Source organism: Rhincodon typus, chromosome 21, assembly GCF_021869965.1.
Source record: "Rhincodon typus isolate 14 chromosome 21, sRhiTyp1.1, whole genome shotgun sequence".
NCBI lineage: Eukaryota > Metazoa > Chordata > Chondrichthyes > Orectolobiformes > Rhincodontidae > Rhincodon > Rhincodon typus.
Window position 1 is genome coordinate 18,740,473 of NC_063352.1, and position 26,742 is coordinate 18,767,214.

At 38.5% G+C, this 26,742-nt stretch overlaps 1 protein-coding gene across 3 annotated transcripts in view; it reads right to left on the reverse strand.

Annotated features, from left to right (window-relative positions):
* Positions 1-26,742, reverse strand: part of lmtk2 (lemur tyrosine kinase 2) — a 105,260-nt gene that overhangs the window by 41,195 nt on the left and 37,323 nt on the right. For 2 of the 3 annotated variants that reach the window (XM_048609444.1, XM_048609446.1), the window contains 3 exons: positions 24,926-24,999; positions 21,471-21,589; positions 18,301-18,388 (listed from right to left, as the gene is read on the reverse strand). In XM_048609444.1, the coding sequence (XP_048465401.1) occupies positions 18,301-18,388; positions 21,471-21,589; positions 24,926-24,999 (281 nt within the window). The remainder of the gene's footprint in view (positions 1-18,300; positions 18,389-21,470; positions 21,590-24,925; positions 25,000-26,742) is intronic. The other variant, XM_048609445.1, reaches the window with a different exon arrangement.

Here is a 26,742-nt window from a genome sequence, read left to right on the forward strand (position 1 = left end):
GTTCTTTTTTTGTTTTTAATCCTGATAGACGTCTGTTTTCAAACCTTCAATGCTTGATGGACTAATAATGCTGAAATATTTCACTGTAACCATGAGAATTACTGAGCTGTGAAAGACATTCAAAAAACAAATTTGCATTTCTGTATTTCACTCTATACTTACACAGTGCAAAAACAAAATGTACATCCAAACTACAACCAATTCTCAGCTGAAAGGGAATTGCCAAAGCTTACTAAATGTATGTTATGTACATATGATAATATTTTAATCAATTAAGACTATTACCATTATTATGTAACTGCAATTTGATTTGGGAGACCAATTGTAGTTAGAAATTATGATCCATTGTAAGGCCAGTTTTACATCGGGTTATATATTAAAAACATGGTCATTGCACCCTAGCAAGACTATGTTAAGATGTTCAAAACTTTGTTCAGTGAGCGGTTCAACACTGCAACCTTCAGATTACTTCACAAATGCTGATTTTACGGCAAGTACTGCAGACATTTGCTAAGGTTCCTTAGACTACACCTTCTGACCTCAAGACCACTTCATCTAGAAAGACATGAGCAGCAAGTCCATGTGAACACCATCACCTGCAAATTTCCCTCCAGATCGTCATACCGCCATCCTTCAATTTCTCTGGGTCAAACGTGGGTGTAGCTACATCAAATGGACTGCAGCAGTTCAACGCTGCAGCTCACGAACCACTGTCTCAAGGGCAGCTAGGGATGAACAATGAATGCTGGTCTAGCTAGTGACACCCACAACCTAGGAGTGAATTAAAATAAAGCTGACAATGCAAAGGCTGGCTATCCATCCAGCCCACATATCTGTCCCAGACATAAAATACACTATATCAGCCAGAGTGTATGCTCATGATTCAATATTGTTTTTCTGAAGTTGAATACCATCCAGGACAAATAACAGTAAAAATTCCATCTTTTGAAATTGATATCATATTGTAAATCATGATTACCAAAACCTTTTCTATTTTCAGACTTTAAAGCTGCCTGAATTGAATTAATCCTTTCACTAAAAATAGCTTCAAACATTTTGTGCTGCACACTTATGCAAACTTAGTAGTCGAATAGGAAATTAAAAAAACAACTCAAATACTGGAATGAAATTGAGAAATTTTGAATAATAACTGGACAAAGGGTGAAAGAAAGAAAAACAGACATAAACAGGGGCTATCTATAATTTGCTTTGTATGCATGACCAAGTAAACAAATCCCAAAGCCAAAGTGACCCAATGGCAGTGTGTTGAACTCCTGGCGATGACTGGTTTCAGTTGCCAACCTCAAATGACCTGGTACTAGGAAGGATCACAAAAAGCCCCTGGTGTGTCAATTGGCTCCCTGGAAAGTGGGCAGGAAACTACAAATTCACCATTATTACAAGATGGTCTACCAATGGTTGCACTGGTTTCAGAATAGTGCTTTTCATAACTGTCCTGTATGAGGAGGAGTTTTAGCCTAAAGGGGAAATAATGGAGAAAGAGCAGCAGAAATCTGAAGGGACTGAGTTGCAAAAGTAATTTTAAAAAGATTCTAGCTTTCGCCAAAGTGTTGATAACATATAATGTTAATAAGCCCACCAGCATTCAAACTAAATGGTGGCAACTGGTGGATGCTCTGCCAAAAGGCACAGGAAAAGTCAATCACAGGGAAACCAACTGGAGAAAAAGTTGGCTGCAGACATGGAACAGTCAGAATATCTGAGGAGGTGCTCTTCCTTCCCAGGCTGGCTCTCTCCTGTTCTGATAAGTTGATCAGCAAATGTGGACAAAAGTTAGCCCATTGTTGGAGCAAATAGATTAGTACGGCAATAACAGAAACGGACATGCCAGAACCCAAGGAGTGGGACTACTGGCCTCAAGGAGGGGAGATGGGTTGCAATACTGGGGAGCAAACATAACCTTTCAACAACATAACTCTGAGCTGAGAATGAAGAAAACTAATATAATGAATTCCTGCAAATAAAAGTGGAGTCTCTAGCTTAAGGTTGCAGATGCTCAGGTGGAATACTACAATGAGATAGTGTTATAATGAACACAGTCAATCTAATCATTTATCACTGGACTGTTTTATTTCCATAAAGATTTGCATTTATGTATTGTCATAACTCAAAGCTTCTCATACTGAATTATTTGAGGTGCAGCAACTATTAGAAATAAACATGCAACCATTTACCTGTGATCTCAACCAGCCAGTGGAGGTTCTGTTATGGCAATGGTTTCTGCACAGAAGTGTGTCAGTTATTTTAAATAAAAAACTTTTCTTGTTATGTGATACTTATTGTCTTATGTCAATTAAATACTGTGGTATTTAGGACATTAATACTCTCCTCGTGTGTTGTGACTTTAAGTTTAATGGTGATGATTGTTGAGGATATTGTGAATTATTGCGATTATGCATCAGTGCAAGTTTAAATACTCTATACACTAACACAAGTGCAGAATGCAATGGTTCAACAAAATTGAATTACCTAATAGAGTGTTAATGGAAATGAAAACATAGCTCCTGAAAAATAAAAAAAAAAATTAGTCCTCAAGAGAAGCCCTACAGTAAATAAAAAATTTTGACCCCAAAAATACACACTCAATGTGATTTTTTCATATAAACTTCTTGGCCAATTTTATTACTCAATACTTTGAGAATTATTACAGCTGAATGACTTAACTCAGCAACTGAACAAACATTAAAAAAGAAACTCTTATCACTACATATGAAGCGAAAATCAGGCAATGCCTCAAGTAAAAAGCCAAAATTAAAAATGTAGAACTGACACTGCAATATTATATATAAAATAACATATCTATTGCCAAAATAAAGTTTCTGCTGCAAGTGTCATTCAAAACCGACAAAAAAAAAAAGTGTCTATTAAATACATGGTACAACTTTCCAAATGAAAATGAGCAGATATGTACCACACTCGCTAAAATATAGATGAATCAAAATTGCTTGATTCTCTAGGTCAGCATCGGACAAAGTTTACCAGGTGTAAATGGAATTCACAGAATGAGAGGGTTTTATTTTCACAAATCGTTGGTACAACATATAAAAATGCATTGGAAGATGGCTGGGATAATGCTCAATTCAGTTCTATAATGAAACCTCCATTGTCCACAGCAGGCCAAAGATTTTGTAATACATGCAAGGTTACCAATGAGAAAGAAGGTGTGTATTATCATGGCTGAATAATCAAAAATAAGCTCACTCTTTCATATTTTAATAGGTGCACAACCTATCAGAGTCAGCATCGTCCGGTTAAAATATACACAGATGCCCCTGTCAAACATATATGAGACACCTTCAGCCACAGAGTTAGTCATACACCACGGGCACAGACCCATCGGTCCAACTTAGTCCATGCCTAACATAATTCCAAACTAAAACAGTCCCACCTGCCTCCGCTTGGCCCATACCCCTCCAAACAATTCTTATTCATGAACTTGTCTAAATATCTTTTAAATGTTGTAACTGTACCCAACATCCACAACTTCCTCTGGAAGTTCATTCCACACACAAAACTCTAAAAGATGTGCCCCTCGTGTCTTTTTTTTAAATCTTTGTCCTCTCACCTTAAAAATATGTGCCCTAGTCTTGTAACCTCCCACCCTATGGAAAAGACTCCTGCCATCACCTTATCTATACCGCTCATTATTTTATAAACTTCTGGAAGGTCACCTCTCAACCTCCTACACTCCAGTGAAAAAAGTCCCAGCCTAGCCAGCCTCTCTTATAACTCAAAGCCTCCATTCCTTGCATTGTCCCGATAAATCTCTTCTGAACCCTCTACAGCTTAATAACGTCCTTTCATTATGTCATTGTACCAAATCTTGATCGCTAGTCTTGCTGCTGAAAGCAGTCTGGGTCACTGCGGAAATTTGCAAAATATCCTTAGACATTACCTTCCAAACCCTTATGCACTTGCAGCTAGAAAGACAAGAGCAGCAGATAGATACGAACATCACCAGCTGCATGTTCCCCTCCAAGCCACTCTCAATCTTGAATCTGCAATATATCACCATTCCTTCACAGTCAGTGGGTCAAAATTCTTGAACTCCCTCCCAAATGGCATTGTTGGTCCACCCACAGCACATGGATTACAGCAGTTCAAGAAGGCAGCTCACCATCACCACCTTCTCAAGGACAACTAGGGACAAACAAATGCTGGCCAGGCGCGATTCCCACATTCCAAAAAGAATACATTTTGAAAAAGATTCACAAACTTGCTAGAATTGACAAAAATTCATATTCAGGGATCAACTCTGTAAATAGAAGGAATATGATGAAGATGTGTGCATTTTTAAAAAATTACCCAGGAGTTTGGTGTGCCTTTTTAAAATAATTGTTCACGGGACGCAAGAGTCAAAGGCTAGACACTTAACACTCATCCCTACTGCCCTTGAGAAAGTTGTGGATTGTGGTGAGCTTTCTTGATGTGCTGCAGACAATGGGGGTACAACCACAGTGCTGTTAGGAAAGAAGTGTTCTGGACTTTTGACCCAGCGATAGTGAAGAAGCAGTGGTGTAGGTCTAAGTCAGTCTCATATTCCAAGTGATATATGTCATGGAGAGGAATTTGCAGGTGATGTTCTCCTGCATTTGCTGCCCTTTTTTTTTCTAGTTGGTAGATGTTACAGGTATGGAAGGTGCTGACAAAGAAGCCTGAGTGAGTTGCCAGTGCATCTTGTAGATGGTACGCACTGCTAATATTATGCATCAGTGGTTGAGGGAGACAGTGCTGAAGATGGTGGATGAAGTGCCAATCTTGGATGGCATTGAGTGTTATTTGAGCTAAACAAAATCAGGCGAGTGGAGAGTATTCTGTCTCAGTCCTGACCTCAGATCGTGCACAAGCTTTGGGCAGTTAGGAGACAAGTTACTCATCAGAGTTCCAAGTATCTAACCAACTCTCAGAATTACAGTATTCATATGGCTGATCCAATTCAGTTTCTAATCAAGCATTTTGATAATGGTGGACTCAGCAACAGTAATAACAGTGGAACGCAAAGTGGAGTTGATTAGATTAGGGGGCCTAGCTAATACTAGACTGTTAATTCAGACACCAAGGTAATAATCTGGAGATCTGGGTTCAAACCCACGACAGCAGATGGTGAAATTTGAATTCAATAAAAAAAACTGGAATCAAGAGTCTAATGAAACCATCATCCATTGCTGATAGGCAGAAAAAACCTATCTGGTTTACCAATTACCTTTAGGGAAGGTAACTGCTGTCCCTACCTGATCTGGCTACTTACAGATTGGCATTAAATGCTGGTTTAGCCAGGGATGCGCACATCCCATGAATAAATAAAATAAACGATTCTTTCTTGAAGATGATGATTATTGCCTGGAATTTGTGTAGAGTGACTAGTTATCAGTCCATGCCTGGATGTAATCCAGGTCTTGCTGTATATAGACAGAGACTGTTTCACTGCCTGAGGAATCATGAATGGTGATTAGTGTTATGCAATCATCAGTGAACATTCTCAATTCTGACCTTATGTGCAGGTAAAGTCACTGATGAAGAAGTTGAAGATGATTGGGTTCGGGAATGCTTGCAGTGTGATCCTGAGACTGAAGCAAGTCACCTCCATTAACCACAACATGTTCCTTCAGATTTGGCTCCAACCAGTGGAGAGTTTTCACCTAAGTGCCCCATTGAATGCAATTTCCCAAGGCTCTCTGATGCCATACCCTGTCAAATACTGTCTTGATGTCAGGGGCTGTGCCTCTCACCTTTTCTGTGGAGCTCAGCACTTTTGTTTATGTTTGGACAACGACTGTAATGACGCCAAGAGCTGTGTGGCTCTGGCAGAACCCAAACCGAGTGTTAGTGAGCAGGTTATTGCTAAGCAAATTCCATTCTAAAGAATGGTGATGATCCCTTCCATTACTTTACTGATAATTAAGAATAGACCGAAGGGATAGTATTTGGTATTTGTAGACAGATATTAAGTGTTATAGCAGCACTATAACAGTTCAGTTAGGGATGCAGCTAATTCTGGAGCATAATTCTTCAGTACTATGGTTTATAATTCTCCATTGCCTTTCCCATAACACCGAATTGGCCACAGCTGATTTACCATCTTATCAGCACATTACTGTCCTGTAGCATAAACTGTAGTAGCTTGAAACTTGGAAGACAAGTTTGTCCTGATGTGTTCAAAATGAAAAGCTTCAGAAATGTGTCACTTCCCAGCAGTGTTTGAGTTCTGTACTATCAAGTGAGTCTTTATTACACAGTTTTAATTCCACACAATAGCCATGACAACACTTCACACCCAAAGATGGCCTTTCATACATGATGGCTGCATTTACCATGCAGCCAAATGCAGCAGACAATTTGCTAAGAGCAAGGCCCTGCAAACAGCAATGAAATAAATTTAGTCTGTTTTGGTGGTGCTAGCTAAGGAGTAACAATTAGCTAGGACACAGCAGTGACTTCCATGATCATTTCCAAACAGTACCAAGGAGTTTAGATGCTCACCTGGGCTGACAGATGGGATTCTAATATCTGACAAGATGACTCCTTTGATAATGCCGATTCTTTCCTTTACTTGTGTTACTGGTATTCCCGAGACATATGCTTTAATGTTAAGAACAGAAGAAATAAAAGGATAAATCAAACAGGCCATTGAGCCTGCTCTGCAACTACATACTTTCACACCTGATGTATAATACAAATGGAACAACTAGAGGCAAAAATACCTATTAGGCAACTCAAAACTGTCCTGCCATTTGATGTGATCATGGCTGATCTGCTTGCAGGGCTTCAATTATATTTTCCTATCTAGCCCCCATAATCCTGTGCTGAGGAAGAGTCACCGGACCTAAAACATTAACTCTGATTTCTCTCCAGAGCTGCCAGACCTGCTGAGCTTTCCCAGCAATTGCTGGTTTTGTTTCCGATTTACAGAATCCATAGTTCTTTTGGTTCCTATAATCCTTGACTTATTTTTAATCCCATTATTTTTAAACTGTGTCCCTTTAATTCTAGTCTCTCCTGTAATGGGAAACATCCCAACAGCGTCAACTACCCTGTCAAGTACTCTTAGGACCTTATGTGTTTCAATAAGATCATCTCTAATTCTTCTAAACTTTAAGGGATACAGGCTCAATCTTTTCTGATAAGGTAACACTTCCATCCCAGGAATCAGTCGAGTGAAACTTTTCTGAACTGATTTAGTTCAATTAAACCTTTCTTAAGCAATGACAACAAAACTGTACACAGTACTCTAGATGTGGTCTCACTATGCCCTGCACAACTGTAAAAGAACTTCCCTACTCTTGGGCTTCAACTCTGGTCTCCTGCACACTCCCCAAATCCCTCAATTCTCAGAGGAGCCAAGAATCTAACTGAGCCTCGTATTTAGCAGCCAAGCACCTACAATCCTCTGGGATAAAGAATTTCAGAATTAAGTAATATCAGCTAAATGGGTGTTTTCAAACAAAATTATTAAGGTGCCAATCCCAGCTATTGAAAATTATCTACAATGCTTGCCCATTTTCTTGTCATAGAGTTTCACTGAATACAGGACAATATTTTGCTAATGGAAGAATAATAACAACAGATAACAGTGCAGTTTACCCTCGATGGCAAAAGAGACTAGCTTTTTTTTCCCCACTGAAATAAGACAGCCTGTCACTCAGCAACTGGTGAACTGCAGTACATGTCAAATAGGAAGGCTTACATGTTTGAACAAAGTGCACTGAGTCAGGAGGTTCCTCTTACAAGAGTGCTCATTTACAGCAGAGTCAATCACTTATCCAACTTCTTGCCAAAAATATCATGCATACCAGAAAGCCTGCTGTGATTAATGTTCATAATAAGCTATATCCCAATTATATTTTCCGCTGTTCTATTGTCCAAGCCCATCTAGTCTTATTTAAATGATTATCTATTAATCTTATTTGTCTTGCATTAAAGAACTGTTATTATTTTCTCAAAAACTACATGGAGCCAAAATCAAACTGCTATAATCTTGTCAACATCTCAAACCATTTACAAAGTATTTCACTCCTGACTCTACACACCACAGCAATTCAACATCACTGGAGTGAGAATACTTTGCACTCCTTTAGGTTATGTGAAATTATATGTTGAATAGCTTTAATACTTGTAATGGATGATAACTATATAGATCCAAATCCAATTAGAAGGAATTGCTTCTATTCCCTGTACAGGTGTCTAGTTCCAGATCCTAACTCACTGAGCAAAAACTTATTTTTCTTATCCTTTCTTTGGCTTATATAAAACTTTTGAGTGTAAAGTTAGGATAAACTAAACACTGTGAATAAACAAGCTCAACATTTTAGTTTTAGGTAAATGCTAACTAAACCATCAGCACATAGGTCAAGATGCTTAAAATATCCTTCGAGAGAACTAATTCCTCATGTGTTTTAAATCTGTCACTCTTTTAACCTAAAACTATGACCTCTTATTCCTGATTGCCCCCCAGAGGAAACATCCTCACTACATACACTTTATTGAGATAAGCTCCAAATCTACCCTACATCCGAGAAGTTAATCTTTGGATTAAAAGCAGAAAATTCTGGTGGAACCCCTTCAAGCCACTCACCATCCTGACCTGGAAATATATCACCATTCCTTCAGTTGCAAACCCTGGAACACCCTCCCTAATAGCATTGTGGGTCTACGTACAGCAAATGGACTGTAGCAGTTCAAAAAGGCAGCCTGCCACCACCACCACATTCTCGAGGTGGTTATAATTAAAATGCAAGACAGAGGTCAAGCTGTGAAGTTAGTGAACTTCGTCAATGTTACATTTCTGGCCATGCCACCAGAGGGGATTTTGGTTTAATATGTTATCCGTAAATGTTAACAGTGTCACAACTGAGGTGAACTGAGTTGTTAAGGGCTAAAATTCAAAATACAGCAAGACTTCAAAATGTTTGGTGAGGGAAAGGAATCAGTAAGGAAAGTGGAAACTGGTGTTTGTGTTAACTATAGATTTACATAAAGCCTTTGCAAATCTGAAAATCTTTTGCTGCTTAAATCAACATACGGATATTGGTCTGTTAAACACAAAGAGCACAGCTGGAAGGTGACATGCAAAAGAACAAGGCAGGAGATGATATTTTAAAATAAAAGAGCTGTTAAGATGTGGAATGCATTGCCTGATAGAGTGGCTGTTGGAGATTCAAGGCATTTGATAAATAATTGAAGGTGAAAAAAATGTAGGAATTGGGAAGAGATGGGAGAGGACGACTATCTTGATTGCTGTTCAAAAGAACATGCACAGACCTGAAAGATTAAACAGCTACTTCAGTGCTGTAGTATTCTACGGTTCTTTAAAAAAAAAATTCATTTTTCAGGATAGTGCGCTGTTTATCCTGTTTTGTGCTGTTAAAAGAAGCATTTTGGAAGAATGTTTAAAAGCCAGAATTGTTCAGGCACATGCATTCTAGAAAATAAACCAGCTTCTACATTTGCCATCAATCTCACCTTACCAGAACTTTCATTAGTTCCACCTACTGGTGAACTCCATTTATGGCACATGCAAGTTCACAATATCTTGTTTGTATGTCAAGGGGATAATAATGTTTTTAGATCGAGGGTTTTAGTACATTATGCAAATCTTGAGAAGTAGCTGGTCAATTCTAAAATGCAAGATGGGTTCAATTCATTCACAGCACTGAACCAGAGAAAGTGTCTAAATAGACCTGAATATAGGGCACTTAAGTCGCATCATGTACATTCATATGAACCACCTTATTATAACACATATTAGATCATAAGCACAGATCAGAACATTGATATGTCTTTTACTCTGTCAGGAAACCCCTTAATTTAGGATGCTGCCAAAATTAGACTTCTGTGTAACAGAAAATTTCTGACAAGTACAACTAATAAAATATCAAGTTTTTAATGTCAGGCATAAAACTATTTTTGGGCGGCATGGTAGCTCAGTGGTTAGTACTGCTGCCTCAGCACCAGGGACCCGGGTTTGATTCCACCCTCCGGCGACTGTCTGTGTGGAATTTGCACAGTCTCCCTGTGTCTGCATGGATTTCCTCCAGGTGCTCTGGTTTCCTCCCACAGTCCAAAGATGCGCAGGTTAGGTGGACTGGCCATGCTAAATTGCCCGTAGTGTCCAGGGGTGTGTAAGTTAGGTGGCTTAGACATGGGAAATGCAGAGTTACAGGGAAAGGGTAGGGAGATGGGTCTGGGTGGGATGCTCTTTGGAAGGGCAGTGTGGACGTTGGGCCAAATGGCCTGTTTCCACACTGTAGGGATTCTATAAAATAAAAATCACAATTTAGTGAGTCACGGTAAATTTCAGGGCTGGCTAGTCAAGACAAATATAGATCATGTGATAAGTTCAAATGAAGAAAAACTGCATAAATGTTAAAATTGATGCACATGGCACAAAAAACCCCACTTAATGCTCAAGAATATTTTGGATGCATCCAAAAGCTTTAAACCACTCTACAAATATAGTCACCCACAAAACCGAAATTTTTTAATGAGTGATAAAACCAGCATTTATAGATGTTAGTGTATTCACCAGCTCGGCAAACACACCAACATCTACAACCAGCACCCAAGCTACAAATCTTCACTCAAACCCTGACTTTTAGGCTTTAGCTTCAACAGAACTTAAAAGTTCAGAATGGGCATACCACTATGTACCTGAAATATAAGGACTGAAGCCAACTACACCTTCTTGTATGTCAAGCATTTCAACTTCATAAACTTTACTCAACTTAATTATTGTTCCCTGCAGCAGATTATAAATAGCTCTGATTGAGAGCTTGACTGCAATATTGTTACATTTATTCCTACCGGATAAGCAGAGAGGGATTCTTGTTCCAACAACTCGACACATTATAAAAGAATATTTCAAGAACATTCAGTCCTATTTGTTACAATTAGCAAAATCATTGGTTTGCACAAGGTCTATGTCAATCAGTGATTAACATGGCTTGAAATCCCGCTAGGCAGTCTTACAGAAGTGACTTCGAAGGGACTTGTGAAACTCAGAATACACTCAATCACAGACAGAGAAGAAGTAAGATATCATTATTCAAGCATAATGTTGAAACACTGAATATTTTCTCACAGGTATTGGTTGTGGCAGAAACCGTCACACTTTGGAATAGGAAGACAGGACAGTGGGGCCAAATCTGAATTATTCTTGTGGTTTTCTTCTGCTGTAGATTAGATAAATCACACTGAAATCTTGCCAGAACTCAGTTTAGAGAGAGATCATAAGGTAGGCTTAAAAGGGTATGAGTTATTGTCATTGCGAAAAACATGACTGAGCACTTTGCAAAGTCTGGATACTTAATATTAAATTATATTCATTATTTAAGAGGGATAAACAAAAAGGAAAAGGAGGGAGGATGGTGTTGATAAGCAATAGGATCTCCAAGCTTTATGATAGGATACAGAACCTGCATGGATAGAGGCAAGATACAGCAAGGGGTAGAAAACATCAGTAGGAGTGGTTCACAGGCTATCAAACAATAGTGGTAATGTAAGACATGGAATAAAATAAGAAAGTAGAAGTGTATGTAGTAAGGAGAATGCAGTAATCATGGATAACTTTAATCTACATACAAACTGGTTAAATTTATTGAGGACGGATGCTGTGAAGGAAGAATTCTTGGACTGTGTTTGAGGTAGTTTTCTGGAGCAATATGGAGAGAAACCAACTAGGGCATAGGCTATTATAGACCATTTATGCAATGTGAAATGGCTAATTAATAACCCTGTTGTAAAAGAACCTTTATGAAATAGCAATTAGCATGACAAATTTTCCATTAAGTTTAAAAAAGTTGCAGCTAAATATGAAAACTGAGGTCTTAAATCTAAACAATGGCAATTATGAAGATACAAGGAGGAAGTCAGTTGTAGTGGATTGGAAAATACATTAAAAGGATTGACAGAATTTAAGCAATGGTTGACGATTGGGAGAATTTTAGAATTCAGCAAAGGAGGTTCAACAAAGAAAGAGAGAACAGAATATGGATGTAAAATAGCAAGAAACATAAAAATCAATCATAAAAGGCTCAAAAGAATACAAAAAAGGGAAAGATTAACAAAGAAAAATGTGGGTCTATTAACAGCAGAGACAAGAAAATTTATATTGCCAAGAAAAGAAGTGGTAGGGAAGTCAAATAAGTACTGCATCTCTGTCTCCATTGAGGAAGACACAATAAAAGTCTCCTTGAAATGAAGTCCTGCAAGATAGTCAAATCTGAAATAAGTTAGCACCTGTAAGAAAGTAGTATTGCAGAAATTAGAAAGTTTAAAAATCCACAGGATCTGATGACCTTCACTTTACAGTGTTGGAAGAGATGGCTATAGAGATAATAGGTGCATAAGTGATCATCTTTCAAACTTCCAATAATTCTGCAACAAATGCTCTACGTCTCCACCGTAGCACTGAAGATACAAACTATAAAATTACTCTTCAAGTTTTACTTTGCTCCTAAAAGACCTGCCCCTCTATAGCATGCTTTCTTAGTGTGACCAGCCTCCAGTTCTCTACTTTGAGCCACTCCAGCTTTTCCCTACAGCTTTTGAGATCCACCTTATTGTGCTCCCCTAAATTACACTGATTTCCCAATGTACAGGTAGTACTGACTTTCATATCACTTCATGTACAGCTAAAGACTCACTTAATTATCAACATTTCTGCAGAATATCTAAAAAGGGAAGAGCTATCCATCAGCAGATTGATGTTATATGAACATTTTCCTAAACAGTAGGTAAGAAATTTTTATTGAGGCAATTAAAGATGACTCAGTGAATTATTTTCCTGTATCTTCAAACCAGTGAAATACAGAATAGATTCATTCTCTCTCTCCTATTTGTTTCAAGTGGCACATCCACAAATGTCAAGTTATTGGAACTTCACAATGCAGTCAGTCAGTTATTACTTTATTATCCACAAGTCCTCCGTCTGCACCATAACAATTCTGTGATCAAATGACCTAATTAATGTACTTAAGAGTCCAGAATCTTAACAAGTCCAATAGCAAATGCCAGGACGATCAACAACCCTCGTACATTAATGGCAGCATACAAATGCGAGTTCTTTAATTTATATTTTCCTTTATATTTAACTGTTATTCTATACAATTGATAATCCATGCATTTATTCACCTAGAGGTCTAGCCAACAGATGGCATTAGACTTCAGCGAGAGATAATCAACTTCAGTTAAATTAGTATTAACTGCATTGATTTATTTAAACAAAGCAGTAAAGTATTCTGTAGAACCTCTGCACAAAATTAATCACTTCAGAGTAACAATTATTTTAGGATAATCCCTCTCAAATTTATATTGCAAGGTAATAGTCATATTAAATTCAAGAATATATTCTCCCACTGCGGTCAGCCAGTTTTTGATGCATCTTTGAAGTCTTTGTACAGAATTTCTAATCACTCAGATATTCTCCTTCCTCTTCCCCCTAAAGGAATATCCCAGTTATCTTTGAATCAGAGATAGTAGGAACTGCAGATGCTGGAGAATCCGAGACAACAAGGTGCAGAGCTGGATGAACACAGCAGGCCAAGCAGCATCATAGGAGCAGAAAGGCTGACGTTTCGGGCCTAGACCCTTCATCAGAAATGGGGGAGGGGAAGGGGGTTCTGAAATAAATAGGGAGAGAGTGGGAGGCGGATAGAAGATGGATAGAGGAGAGGATAGGTGGAGAGGAAACAAACAGGTCGAAGAGGCGGGCATGGAGCCAGTAAAGGTGAGTGTAGGTGGGGAGTTAGGGAGGGGATAGGTCAGTCCAGGGAGGACGGACAGGTCAAGGGGGCGGGATGAGGTTAGTAGGTAGGAGATGGGGGTGCGGCTTGAGGTGGGAGGAGGGGATAGGTGGGAGGAAGAACAGGTTAGGGAGGCAGGGACGAGCTGGACTGGTTTTGGGATGCGGTAGGGGGAGGGGAGATTTTGAAGCTTGTGAAATCCACATTGATACCATTGGGCTGCAGGGTTCCCAAGTGGAATATGAGTTGCTGTTCCTGCAACCTTCGGGTGGCATCGTTGTGGCACCGCAGGAGGCCCAGGATGGACATGTCGTCTGAGGAATGGGAGGGGGAGTTGAAACGGTTCGCGACTGGGAGGTGCAGTTGTTTAGTGCGAACCGAGCGTAGGTGTTCTGCAAAGTGGTCCCCGAGTCTCCGCTTGGTTTCCCCGATGTAGAGGAGGCCACAACGGGTACAGCGGATGCAGTATACCACATTGGCAGATGTGCAGGTGAACATCTGCTTGATGTGGAAAGTCTTCTTGGGGCCTGGGATGGGGGTGAGGGAGGAGGTATGGGGGCAGGTGTAGCACTTCCTGCGGTTGCAGGGAAAAGTGCCGGGTGTGGTGGGGCTGGAGGGGAGTGTGGAGCAGACAAGGGAGTCATGGAGAGAGTGGTCCCTCCGGAAAGCAGATAAGGGTGGGGAGGGAAAGATGTCTTTGGTGGTGGGGTCGGATTGCAGATGGCGGAAGTGTCGAAGGATGATGCATTGGATCTGGAGGTTGGTGGGGTGGATGACGGAAGTGTCAGAGGATGATGCGTTGGATCTGGAGGTTGGTGGGGTGGATCCGACACTTCCGCCATAACAGTCAAGAAGACAAGGAAGCTGGGTAAAGCTGGAATGGTAGCACTGTTAATCAAGGATGGCATTTATGCAATAGTTAGAGATTATCTTGGTTCAGGAGATCAGGGTGGAGATAAGGAATGATAGAGGAAATGAGTCACTCATGGGAGTACTATCTCTGATCCTCCCCCCTCTCCCTATTTATTTCAGAACCCCCTTCTCCCCTCCCCCATTTCTGATGAAGGGTCTAGGCCCGAAACGTCAGCCTTTCTGCTCCTATGATGCTGCTTGGCCTGCTGTGTTCATCCAGCTCTGCACATTGTTGTCCCAGTTATCTTTGTTTTGACAAGAGTTAGCAAGAACCCTCCATCCCACTGTGGGTGTGGGTGTGTGCGTGCAAGGTACTAACAGAGTTTAATGAATGAATTCACTCAGCTTACTATTTCCACACACGTGATCTTTCCCATCATTCACTAAGTCAACCCCACACTACTATTTAGGATACTGAATCACTAGGCCATTGGAAGCAAAAGGGCAAGAATCCCACAGTTCCGTAACAGGTTGTGCTTCTGCTTTCCAATAATGAGTCAGGATCTCAGACCAGTGTTTACCAGCATAGTAGAAAACTGGGTATGACCAGTTCAATCTGGAATTAAACCCATTGACCTGATATCCATCTTCCATCAAGGTGCACAACTTTGGACCCACTCATCATCAAAAAGATCCTGTTTGTTTGCCATGATCTACCACTGTCTCCCAGCAAAGGTGGTCACCACTAACTGATTACGAAGAAGCAAAAAACAAAAATCAGCATATTTGTCCAAGGCAAAGTATGACACTAAACAGACAACAGATTGCAATTCCATATGCAACATACATGTTTTTACTGCACACAGGCTTGAGCTATAGTTGGTAGTCTGGTACATACATATAGCTTAGTGTAAATGGCAGACAGAAAATTAATCACTTGCATTATCTGCAACAACTGACAGCAATGAAAAAGTGCAGCAGACACAGTAACACACCTTTGACAAGGTAACTAGATTTTGCTAGGGTGGAAGAAATGAGATGGGAAGGTGGGAGGCTGCTGAAAGGTAGAGGAGAGGGACACCCCTGTACCCTAACAGCCACCACCTCCCTTCTTTAAGTACAACAGTCTATCCTATATTTCTACCCTATAAATTTTGAACCCTTCTACAGACTGTCCCCATGGCCTGGATAGCTTTGGTCTCTTTCCTAAGAACAGGTGCAAAATATTACTTTAACACTTCCCTAATGGCATTTTGGGTCTACCTACAGCACATGGACTGCAGCAACTCAAGAAGGCAGCTCATCTTCCCCTTCAAGGACAAGTAGGGACAACAGAATAAAAAAACCATATCCTGTTGGTGTGATCCATGTTGGGACCAACACAAGCAAGAGTAAGCAAAAGATCCTGTTTAGGGAACGTCAGGAATTTGGAACAAAATTAAAGAAAAGGACCATTATTACCTGAGCTAAAAACATAATCCTGAAGAACCAGCGTCCTCATCAATTTCCAAAATGGAAAACGTATTTGAAAGTGGGTCCAGGAGTCTCCTGCAATACCTGCCTGTTTTGCTTGGACTGCCCGGAGGCCACCCACTCCCTTTCTTCCTCCACGCTTTTGAGTTGCGGTTAGACCACCTGTGTACATGCTATTCACATAACTCTCAGCCTTGAAGATGTACCACAGTGTCTCTAGTTGTCATTTAAGCTCCAAAACTCTGAGTTCAAGTTTCTGCAGCTGGGAGTACTTTCTGAACAAATGGTCATCTAGGACCCTAGTAGGATCCGTGATCTCCCATCAGCTACCATGTCTTAGTCCAACACTTACTTCCCTTATGCTAAGTTTACCCTACTTCCCTTACTCTAGCGACTTGTTTACTTACATTATTTAATTAGATGACTTCATTTATTCCCCACAACTGTCACTTTTCTTGTTGTTTCTCAGTTAATTCCTTTTGCCAAAAAATTAGAAGCTTTCAATCACAAATCAATCAACCCGCCACCTCTCTGTGGTGTTACTGGCTTTCCTCCTCCCCTAACAGCAGTACCCTGAAACTGCAGCTGTTAAACCACATCTCCTCTCTCATTACTTTGTTGAAGCTGAAAAATGTTCCAGCCTGATCTATATAAGGTAAGACTGAAACACATTGACTGTGACCTTACCAGTCTGCAGCAGGTGCAGTTAGGGTGATGACTTTTTGTGTACGCCAGGGTGTCAGATATTTGGGAAAAAAAGTGGTTAACTTGCGCCTGTTGTCGTTGCCAACTTAGTTACTGTGCAGTCTAGGAAATCAATGATTTATTTCTGCACTGCAATTTTAAATTTAGTGGAAGTTTGATCATTATTGGTATTATTGGTAAATTCTACTAATTCTGTTTCTGTGCAAATTCAAATATCCCAAACATCAACATAAAATAGAGAATATTGTTCCTTTGTGACTGTATTACCTAAATTAATTTGTGAGAATAAAGGAGCACTAAAACCAAAAGTACCTCTCAAGAAAATCTCAAGAAGCATCTGAAAAAGAAATATATTTTGACCCTGCCAGTCACCAAGTTAGAAGTAAAAGAAACCAAATATAAAAATGATTTAAATTGACAAAATTCCATTAATTTACAAATTACACCTTAGAAAACGTTAACTCCAAAATAAAATTTTCAATATCATGTATAAGACGACAATTTCTTACATACTGTATACTGTATATGCAAAAAATGTTAGGTGATCCCCAAGTTCCATTCAAAGTAAACTACTCTTTATAACTATCATAACAATTGGAAAGTAAAGTTCACACACACCTAGTAACAGGTTCCAAATGAAATAAATGTACAATGATTAATCAGCATGCAGTTTCTGCATCTGAACTTACTTTGACTTTTAGCTTTATACTTATAAAATTTTCACACTCATCCTATGAATCACAAGAATACCCACGACTACCTTCACATTTCTACATTAATTGATTCTGCACAATTTATAACTCAAAATCGTTTTAATTTACTGGTGGAAAACATCAAAAGTGATAGAATGTATACAGTCGTAATTTCAAATGAAGATTAACAGTACATTCAGAAATCACTCAAACTCTTCTAGGTTATGATCTCATCTGATCCTTCATCAAAAAGCCAATTTTCTAGCATACACAATTTTCTACATTATGAACTTGCAAAAGTAGCAATAGTTCTTAATTAGAAATAATCCACAATGCACATACTTTGATAACATTTAAGTATTTAATAAATTTAAGTATTTAAGGAAATCTGTGTATCTTTAGGAAAATCACTGAGCTGAAAGTATCATCAATGCAAAGCAATTTTCATTGGTTGATTAGGAAAATGCTTAATATATCTCTTCCCAATGGGAATATTTACGTTGAATAAGGTCAGAAAAATCTGGTTGTGACTTGCAATATCAGGTCTCATAACTGCCTCTGACCAGCTGTTGTAAGGACAGGTTTAATCAACACTCAGGAATGGGAGTTATGCAGCTACCACCCTAAAACAACCGGTTGAGAGCCTGTTCTAACTGGTACTGTGCCCTGTTCTGCATGCAGCATGCTTAAGCTACTTTCTAATACAGATTTGAAGAAAAAACATTCAAACCATTAGAAGCAATTAGAGCAATAGAAACCATGTTGCAGATAACAACATTAAAAAATTAAAAGGTATCAACAGCTGGCTATTTACTTACCAGCTGACAAAATTCAAACACCAGCAGGTAAGGGACAGCATCCACACATTGTCCCAAGCAGTGAAGCACATTTGGGTGCTGCAAAACCCTGTAATTAGACATGATAATTAACTTGCAAGCAAAGTTGTTTGGTGCAAAATGATTTTGGTAATTTACACTTCATCTATCTTATTAAAGTATTTGATTGTTTACTATGTCAACAAAATTCCAGCCGCCAGCATCATTTTTGTACAACTACAGTGTCACAAAATATTTGGGATATTCTACATTATAGAATGCTAAAAGAGGTAGTTATGGAGATAATAGATGTGTGGTAATCATTTTCCAAACTTCTGTAGATTCTGGAACGATCCTTGATTGAAGGTAGCAAATGTCACGCTACTACTTAAGAAGAAAGGGAGAGAGAAAACAGGAAACTGCAGACCTGTACATCTTACATCAGTGGTACAGAAAATATTAGAATATATTATAAACGATATGAAAAATGGACTCTTGGGTAATATTGATCTGAACTGCCAAATCTGTTGGAGTTCATTTGAGGATTTTAGCAGAATTGATAAAGAGGCGTAGGAGGATGTAGTATACTCGGATTTTGTGAAGGTTTCTGATATTGACCCTAAATGGAGGCTGTTAAGCAAAGTTAAAGCACAAGTTAGGAAGTAATATACAGGCATGGATTAAGGATTGGCTAACAGACAGAAAAGAGATTAATAATTAGTGAATCTTGCATTGATAAGCTGAGGTTAGTGGAATACTACAAGTATCAGTACTTGGACCCCAGCTATTCACAATATACACCAATGATTTGGATGGGAGGATCAAATGTAATATATCAAATTTTGCAGATGCCACAAAGCTTGGTAGGAATGTGTGCTGTGAGGAAGATGCAAAGCAACTTTGACAAGATTTGCATAGACTTAGTGAATGGCAAGACCATGGCAGATAGAATATAAATGTGGGAAAATGAGGTTATCCATTTCTGTAGGAAGTACAAGTGTGCAGAGCATTTCTGAAATGCTAAGAGGTCAGAAAGTGTAAACAGATATACAAGGAACCTGGGTGTCATCACCAATAAATCAAATGAAGTTAATATGCAGGTGTAGCACGTTGTGTTCTGAGGAAGGGTCACCAGACCTGAAATGTTAACTCTGTTTCTTCCTTCACAGATGCCACCAGACCTGCTGGGCTTTTCCAGCATCTTTGTTTTTGTTCCTGGTTTACAGCATTCGCAGTTGTTTCGGTTTTTGTTTAGCACGTTATCATCTAGTATAGTCTGGTAAGGATGTCTGAGGCCAAATGTAATCAGGGACTAGATGATGAATATTGATTAATGGGATGATTCAGTGAGAACTTGACTGGGTGTATACATAAATGGAGAACAAGTAATCAGAGAGTTTTGATATGCGGGAGTTGGAAGAACTGACTAGAAATGTATATGCCTGGGCTTTCTAACAACCAACCTTTAACCTCTGTTTAACAGTGGTAGCAGAGAATGGTTAGATGTTTTCAAGTTAAAGATTGAAAATAAAGCATTATTGTAACCAAAGAGATGATTGATTCAAAATCTGAAGTATCAGTGCCAACCTATTTTGTGAATGGAGTGAAAGAATGAAATTACCATGCAGACTTGTATTACTTCTTTAGTAAAGAACAAACAAAGTATTACCATGGCTCTTTCACTACCACACAAGAGCAGGATTAAAAGCAACGTTTTTCAGAATTAGAGACAGATTATTTGGACATGCATGAAGTTTTAGACAAATCGTTAACTTTCATGGATAAAATCTATTGAAAAGATGACTTACTAACTGTTAATGAGGCATGGTCAGATATTGATAAATTCAGAAAAGGTAAATATAAGTGCCATAAAAAGCACTTAATGGAATTCAGTAGATTATAAGAAGGACTGCAAAAATTTTATTTGGGAATCCCCCAATTTGTGCTAGTATTTAAGTTTTAGACTGCACCGAAGTATTGCATTTAGGCAGACTTCAGATTTTGAGAACACACTCATATAACAAATGCTGGAAGCCGAGAAAAAAAGTCCTTGGAAAGCATTCCTTTCCGGCACCATTAGTGGCACAAATGCCATATGACAGAAATTGGAGGAGACAATGTTTACTGGCTAGAAAGAGCATCTAAATTCAGAAGAGGTTATTAGTAAAGACATTACAATAATAATTGCACAACCTGCTAATCAGACTGCATAGGTACTCACTTTAAAGTTGTTTGGCATGGACTACGAATTTGTATACTCAAAGAGTTACAGGAAATAATAAGAAACCAGGTATTTTCTTATAACTATATTCTGAATGCACAATTCTGTTTATTAAATCCTTGACAAGATCTGTTCAGTCTTTGAAATATTCCACAGTGTCTAACAGGAAATCTCTACTTGCAATACAGAAACGAAGTGTTTAACAGAGCCCAAAATAGTACACTTTGTTGCAGTAAACACATTCAATCATTTGACAAAGAAAAAAATTTAAGAATGAACGTTCATTGCAGCATAGAAATGTGGTCAATTGCTTTGCTTGCAGGTACAAAGTAAGGTTCATAAAAGAGGATATGACTTGTATATGTACAACGGAAACCTCAAATACAAGTCTGGCAAAATCTACATCTGCTTAAGCAGTTTTGATTCATTAGGCAAGTACACAGAAGTGACACATTCGTCATTATTAATACATGAATCAATTAAAGGAGGCAGAAGTCAAGTTTAAACTGCCTTAATTCCCACATTTACCCAGTAAAGTTTTACTTTGGGATAAATCTCTTGTTATAAAACAAAGCAGCACAGAGGGTTCATTTATAAGGAATTCATTTATAAAGAACAAAGTTTAATTCAAGTGAATAATTTTAATTTACACTATTATCTACAGTCTAATAGAATCAGAACATCAAGCGTCTTCAAAATCCTTCCTTCCACTTCTAATTAAGCCTCTGTAGACAATTTAAAAGTTTCTGCTTTAAGTTGTGCAGAAAACTACAAATCTTTAATTTTAGTAGAATATAAGAAACTGAAAGGCATACAGCCCTATATGTTTTTTTCTAATATTCAACAAGATAATGGCTGATTTTCCAACTTAACTACCTTTTCCTATTCCCCTAAAGATCTACCCAATTGTGCATGCACTTGACATAGTATATAAACGGAGAATACAACAAACCTGTAAGCCTCTCCAGTCTTAAGGAATCGACGATGTTCTGCTGAGCTTGCGTTCGCTTTCAGTTCTTTAATAATCACCCTAACTAAACTGGAGTGCTCATAGATGTCCCCAAGAAGAACCTTCAAAAATATGTAGGAAAGCACTTTATATACTTCAATTCTCTGAAACAGGAAGTTCCTAATTTCCCACATATACTCGATTATGTGGAATGTGGAAAAGGACAAGGTCATTGCAGCAGGTAACAAAGGGTGTTTGTGCATTTCTTGCCAAGTCCATATCACAATGATTGGGTAACTAAGCCTTCACTCTTGATAAAGGACAACAACAGGAAATAGGCGTAAATCTGGAATGCAGTGACCAAGTGGGACAAAGTTTCCAAGTAAAAATGTTATCTTATTTGAAAACCAAAAAATAAAGTTACCTAATGACAATCCATATTAGTTAAAATAAAAGCAAAACAATGCCAATATTAAAACTGAGAAACAAAACCAAATTGCTGAGAAAGACTCTGCAGGTCTGACAGCATCTGAGGAGAGAGAAATAGGTTAATCAATGAGCTTGCATCTTAATTGAAACAAGTTAGATACACAACAGGTTTTAAGGTAAAATATGACAGTTAGTGGGATGGAAGGGGTCAAAAGGGAATGGTCAGTAGGGAGGGAAAAACAGAAGTTCTGTGATGGGGTGCAAGGTGGACGACATTAAATAACAAAAGATACAATGGCAAAAGCAAATGGTAACAGAACACAGAAAAGATAGTTCTAGAAAGGAAAAGCAGAATCACCTATCATCCAAACAAAAAGTGAAAGTTTGGGGGAAAAGATCTGCAAGTCTAGAACTCATTGCTGAGTCTCAAAGGCTGTAAAGTGCCTAAGCAAGAGCATTTAAAACTAGTTCTAATGTTTTGGAGTAGATTTTTGGCTTGGGTTGTGGATGTTGTGGTTGGTTGGCTCGCCAAGCTGGTTTTTTGTTGTTCTGCAGACGTTTCATTACCCTGCTGGGTAACATTATCAGTGCAGCCTCTGATGAAGCGCTGGTGGGAAAACACAACGGTGCTTCATCTGAGGCTGCACTGATGATATTACCCAACAGGGTAATGAAACGTCTGCAGAACAACAACAAACCAGCGCGGCCAGCCAACCAACCGCAACATTTAAAATAGTTCAAGTGCCTGAACTCACAGCATTCAATTTAAACCACAGTCATATTGTGCTACATTTATATAAAGCCAATTAACACGAGTTTATAGAATAGAAATCATACAAAACAAAATGCTACAAAGCAAACAAATAATGTTTTTTGTCCAAAAAAGAATTAGTTTATACTGCATATGGCAAGTACAAACCTATACTTTGTTTTAACTTTTATGTTCTCAATTACGGGGACAGAATGAAGCCCTTCAGCCCATTGTGCTGATGCCAGCTCTTTAAAAGAGCTATCCAATTAATCCCACGGCTCCTATGAGTCTCACAAACATTTTACTTCAAATTTATTCATGCAAGTGTTCTAGATTCCATTTAGACTTGCATTGCAAACTTACTTTAAAACCAAAAAAAATACATTTAACACAGGATGGAATTTCACTAAGTACTATAACTGAACACCAATCTATTCTGCATTCAGAACTGATAAGGCTTGAAGACTGCACTACGTTCAACAACATGGACTGGATAGTGTCTGCTGAGCTTGCATTCACTTTCATTCTTTATTAGTCTCTTACTAAACTGGAATCCAATTGATTTTCCCCAAAAAGCAGCTTTCAGAAATGCCTTTTTAAAAGAAAGTTAGCCAAAAATTAGTGATCTAAAATTAAAATCTCAAACAGTTCTGTGCTGTATATCTGTTCTTTGCCAACAGAATGATTTTATTATATGAATTCTGAATGCTTCAACTTTCAGACCTAGAAGCCACAGGTGAAATTTGATTTAATCTCTTCTCCTCTGAAAATTTTTTAAACAAAAAACAAAGAGGTTCCTTCCTCAATGCATTATTCAGATCCAAAGGAGGTAGTAAAGTTAACATTTCCCTCTTTTTCACAGATAGCAAAAACTGCAGATGCTGGAGTCACAGATAACAGTGTGGAGCTGGAGGAACACAGCAGGCCGGGCAGCATCAGTGGAGCAGGAAAGTTGACGTTTCAGGTTGGGACACTTCTTCAGAAATGAAGAAGGGTCCTGATGTGAAACGTCAACTTTCGTGCTCCTCTGATGCTGCCTGGCCTACTGTGTTCCTCCAGCTCCACACTGTTATTTCCCACTTTTCATCTCCTTCATGTAACAATTACATTCAAAGGCTAATTGCTCAGAAATTGAACACTTCATTTGGGCACCTAGTAACACCAGGTTACTTCAGGTTCTAAACTTCAGGTTAGATATATTATAATTACATTAGGATACTGTAGCATATTATGATGTTACATTATTGGACTAGTAATTTAAAGACCTGGAGTATGATCCAGAACAATAATTTCAAATCCTACCACCAAAACTGAGGAAGTAAGTTCAGATAAGTAAATAAAGTTAGAATACAAAAATGCTGGTGTTCATGGTATAAGGTGTCCATTAACCTATAGTTTTTTTTTTAAATGACAATGTGGCCCCTAAAAACATTCAAAGGAGATCTACCACGGTGTAGACAATTACATGACTCCACACCAACAGCAAGGCGACTAGTTTTTACCTGCCCTGTGAAATAGTCTACTAAACCACTCAGTTAGAATTGAAGGCAGCTTTTCAAACAGAATTAGGAATGGTCAATAAATGATAGCCCTGCCCACCAGGCCCACAATCCACAAATGGGTAAAGAAAATATACACCTAAATTCCATGGAGCACCCTCTGCTACAGCAGTGATAATTTTTCTACGTCACTGACTCATAAATCTTGAAGGACATTATCGGTTTTTGCCACATCAATACAAGGGCTACAAGTTTACTAAGAAACTGAGAACTAGATTGAGAGCGCCTCTATTAATGTCGAACAAGAGCCTTGTGCTCAGACTTTTTTAATCTTTCATGGGATGCGAGCATTGCTGGCAAGACCAGCTTTTTTGTCAATCCCTAACAGTCCTTGAAAAGGTGGGTTAGAGTTGTAGATGGGAGGACAGTATGCAGTAAGTATGATATTCAAACATAACGACAATAACATCTTGTTCCTTTCAGAAGTTGGGATTCCCATAATTACTTTAAATGGCTTAACCATGTTTGGTGTTAAAACATAAAATCAGGTATGAAATTTAGTTTCAATGGTTGCACACTTTACAATTTTATACATTTAAAACCTGACTTAAATATAGTTTAATTTACATGAATAAATCCCACTATTTTTTTCCCTTTACTAGCAAATGTCTGAAGCACAGCTAAAAATTTACTAAATACATTTCAGAATTACACTTAGTCACATTTTGACTAAAAACACATTGGTATACTCATCTTTAGTTTGTAAAAGCTGTGCTTACCTTACCAAACCAGCCATTTCCAATTTCCTGGATGTAGCTAAGATGATGACGGGCAAGAGATGCCGAGGATATTCCTTTACAAGACAACAAAACAAATGATTGAAGCATACTTTATAAAAAGCTCCAACAGGAAAACATTGAGCTTTAATTTCCGAAAATTTTCTAAATCCCAAGTTTTACAGTTTGAACTAGCACCTCTAGGCTTAGATGAAGCATACACAACAGCAATTTCTAATCAGTGGGAGAAAGGGGAAGGAAGAGAGGACTTTGGTGAATGGATCATGATGTAAAGGACACATAAAATACATTGATACAAAAATGCCAAATACTTCATCGTTGTAGTAGTCTAAGCAAAAAGCAAAATATTAGACTTCATGAAGCATAAATATTTGATCAAATAATTACTAGTTTTCACATATCTATAAACAACATCAATGCAAAAATGTTATAAAAATATGTGGAATAAGGAACTTGGTTAGGGGATTAAAGGCAAAAATATTTTAGTTACAAGAGACGACCATTTTTCCAACTTAAAATGTATATATGTCCTACGTACTCCAAAGGAAGTTGTGAAGTGACAACAGCAGACAGCAGGACGTTTACACTGTGCCGAAAGACATCAAGTCGCGTGAAGACTTTTAGTTAAAATCTGAATTATACTTTCACTATTACCTTGATGTGTCTGCCAACTATTTTAAATATATTTAGTGACATAGTACATTTTGCAAATATTTATTGTATGTATTTAAACTGCTACTTTGTGTTAATGGTACTCAGAGTACTGTTATTGTTCTGATGTATAATTTACCAAACTGCAAGCAATTTATAGGTAAACAAATTCAATGGAGTTTAGAACATCAAGAGTTAAAATTTTCAGACATGTTGATAACAATCAATCATGCAACGAATGTCAATTCACTGTATTTTCATGACCCATACTAAGATTAGTGAAAACAAGCCCCTCTCCACAACAAACCAATGTGAATCAAATTTATTTCGCTCTTCCTTTCAGAGGCTGGCATTTTACTGAGATAAAAAGTTACACATGCAGCAATTACATATGAAGTAGCAGAAGGCCTCGCGGCAGCTCGAACCTGCTTTGGTAATCATTAAGATCACAGTTGATCTAATTGCAACCTCAGATCCACTTTCCTACCTCAATGATATCATTTCACCCCTTTTCTCTGCCTTAAAGGTATTAAAGGACTCTGCTTCCACCACCTTTTTAGGAAGGGTGTTGCAAAGAGTCATGTAAAAGCAAAATTCTGCATTGGTCAGGCAATGACTATCTCCAATAAGAAACAATTTAACCACCACCCTTTGGCATTCAATGGTGTTACTATCACTGAATCCCCCACTATCAATATCCTAGGGGTTACCATTGACCAGAAAGTGCAGGTCAGAGGCGAGGAATCTTGCAGCAAGTAACTTGCCTCCTAACTTGAACAAAGGCTATACACCAAATACAGGGCACAAGTCAGCAGTGTGATGAAACACTCCCCAGTGTATGCAGCTTCAACAACAGTCAAGAAGCTTGACACTATCCAGGACAAAGCACCCTGCTTGATTTGGCGCCATAACCACAAGCATCTACTCCCTGAAATAAAGAATGTGGGTTGGAGAAGCTCAGCAGGTCTGACGGCATCCGTGGAAAGGGAAACACTCTCTCCACAGATTCTGCTAGCAGCCCTTCAGTTTTCTAGTGCACAGTTTTTATTCCAAAGACTCACAAACAGGGCCACTTTTACTCAAAAACGTCCTCACAGATTGTGATATTCATAAATTACCAATGTTATGGAGATCATCCTGAGATTTTT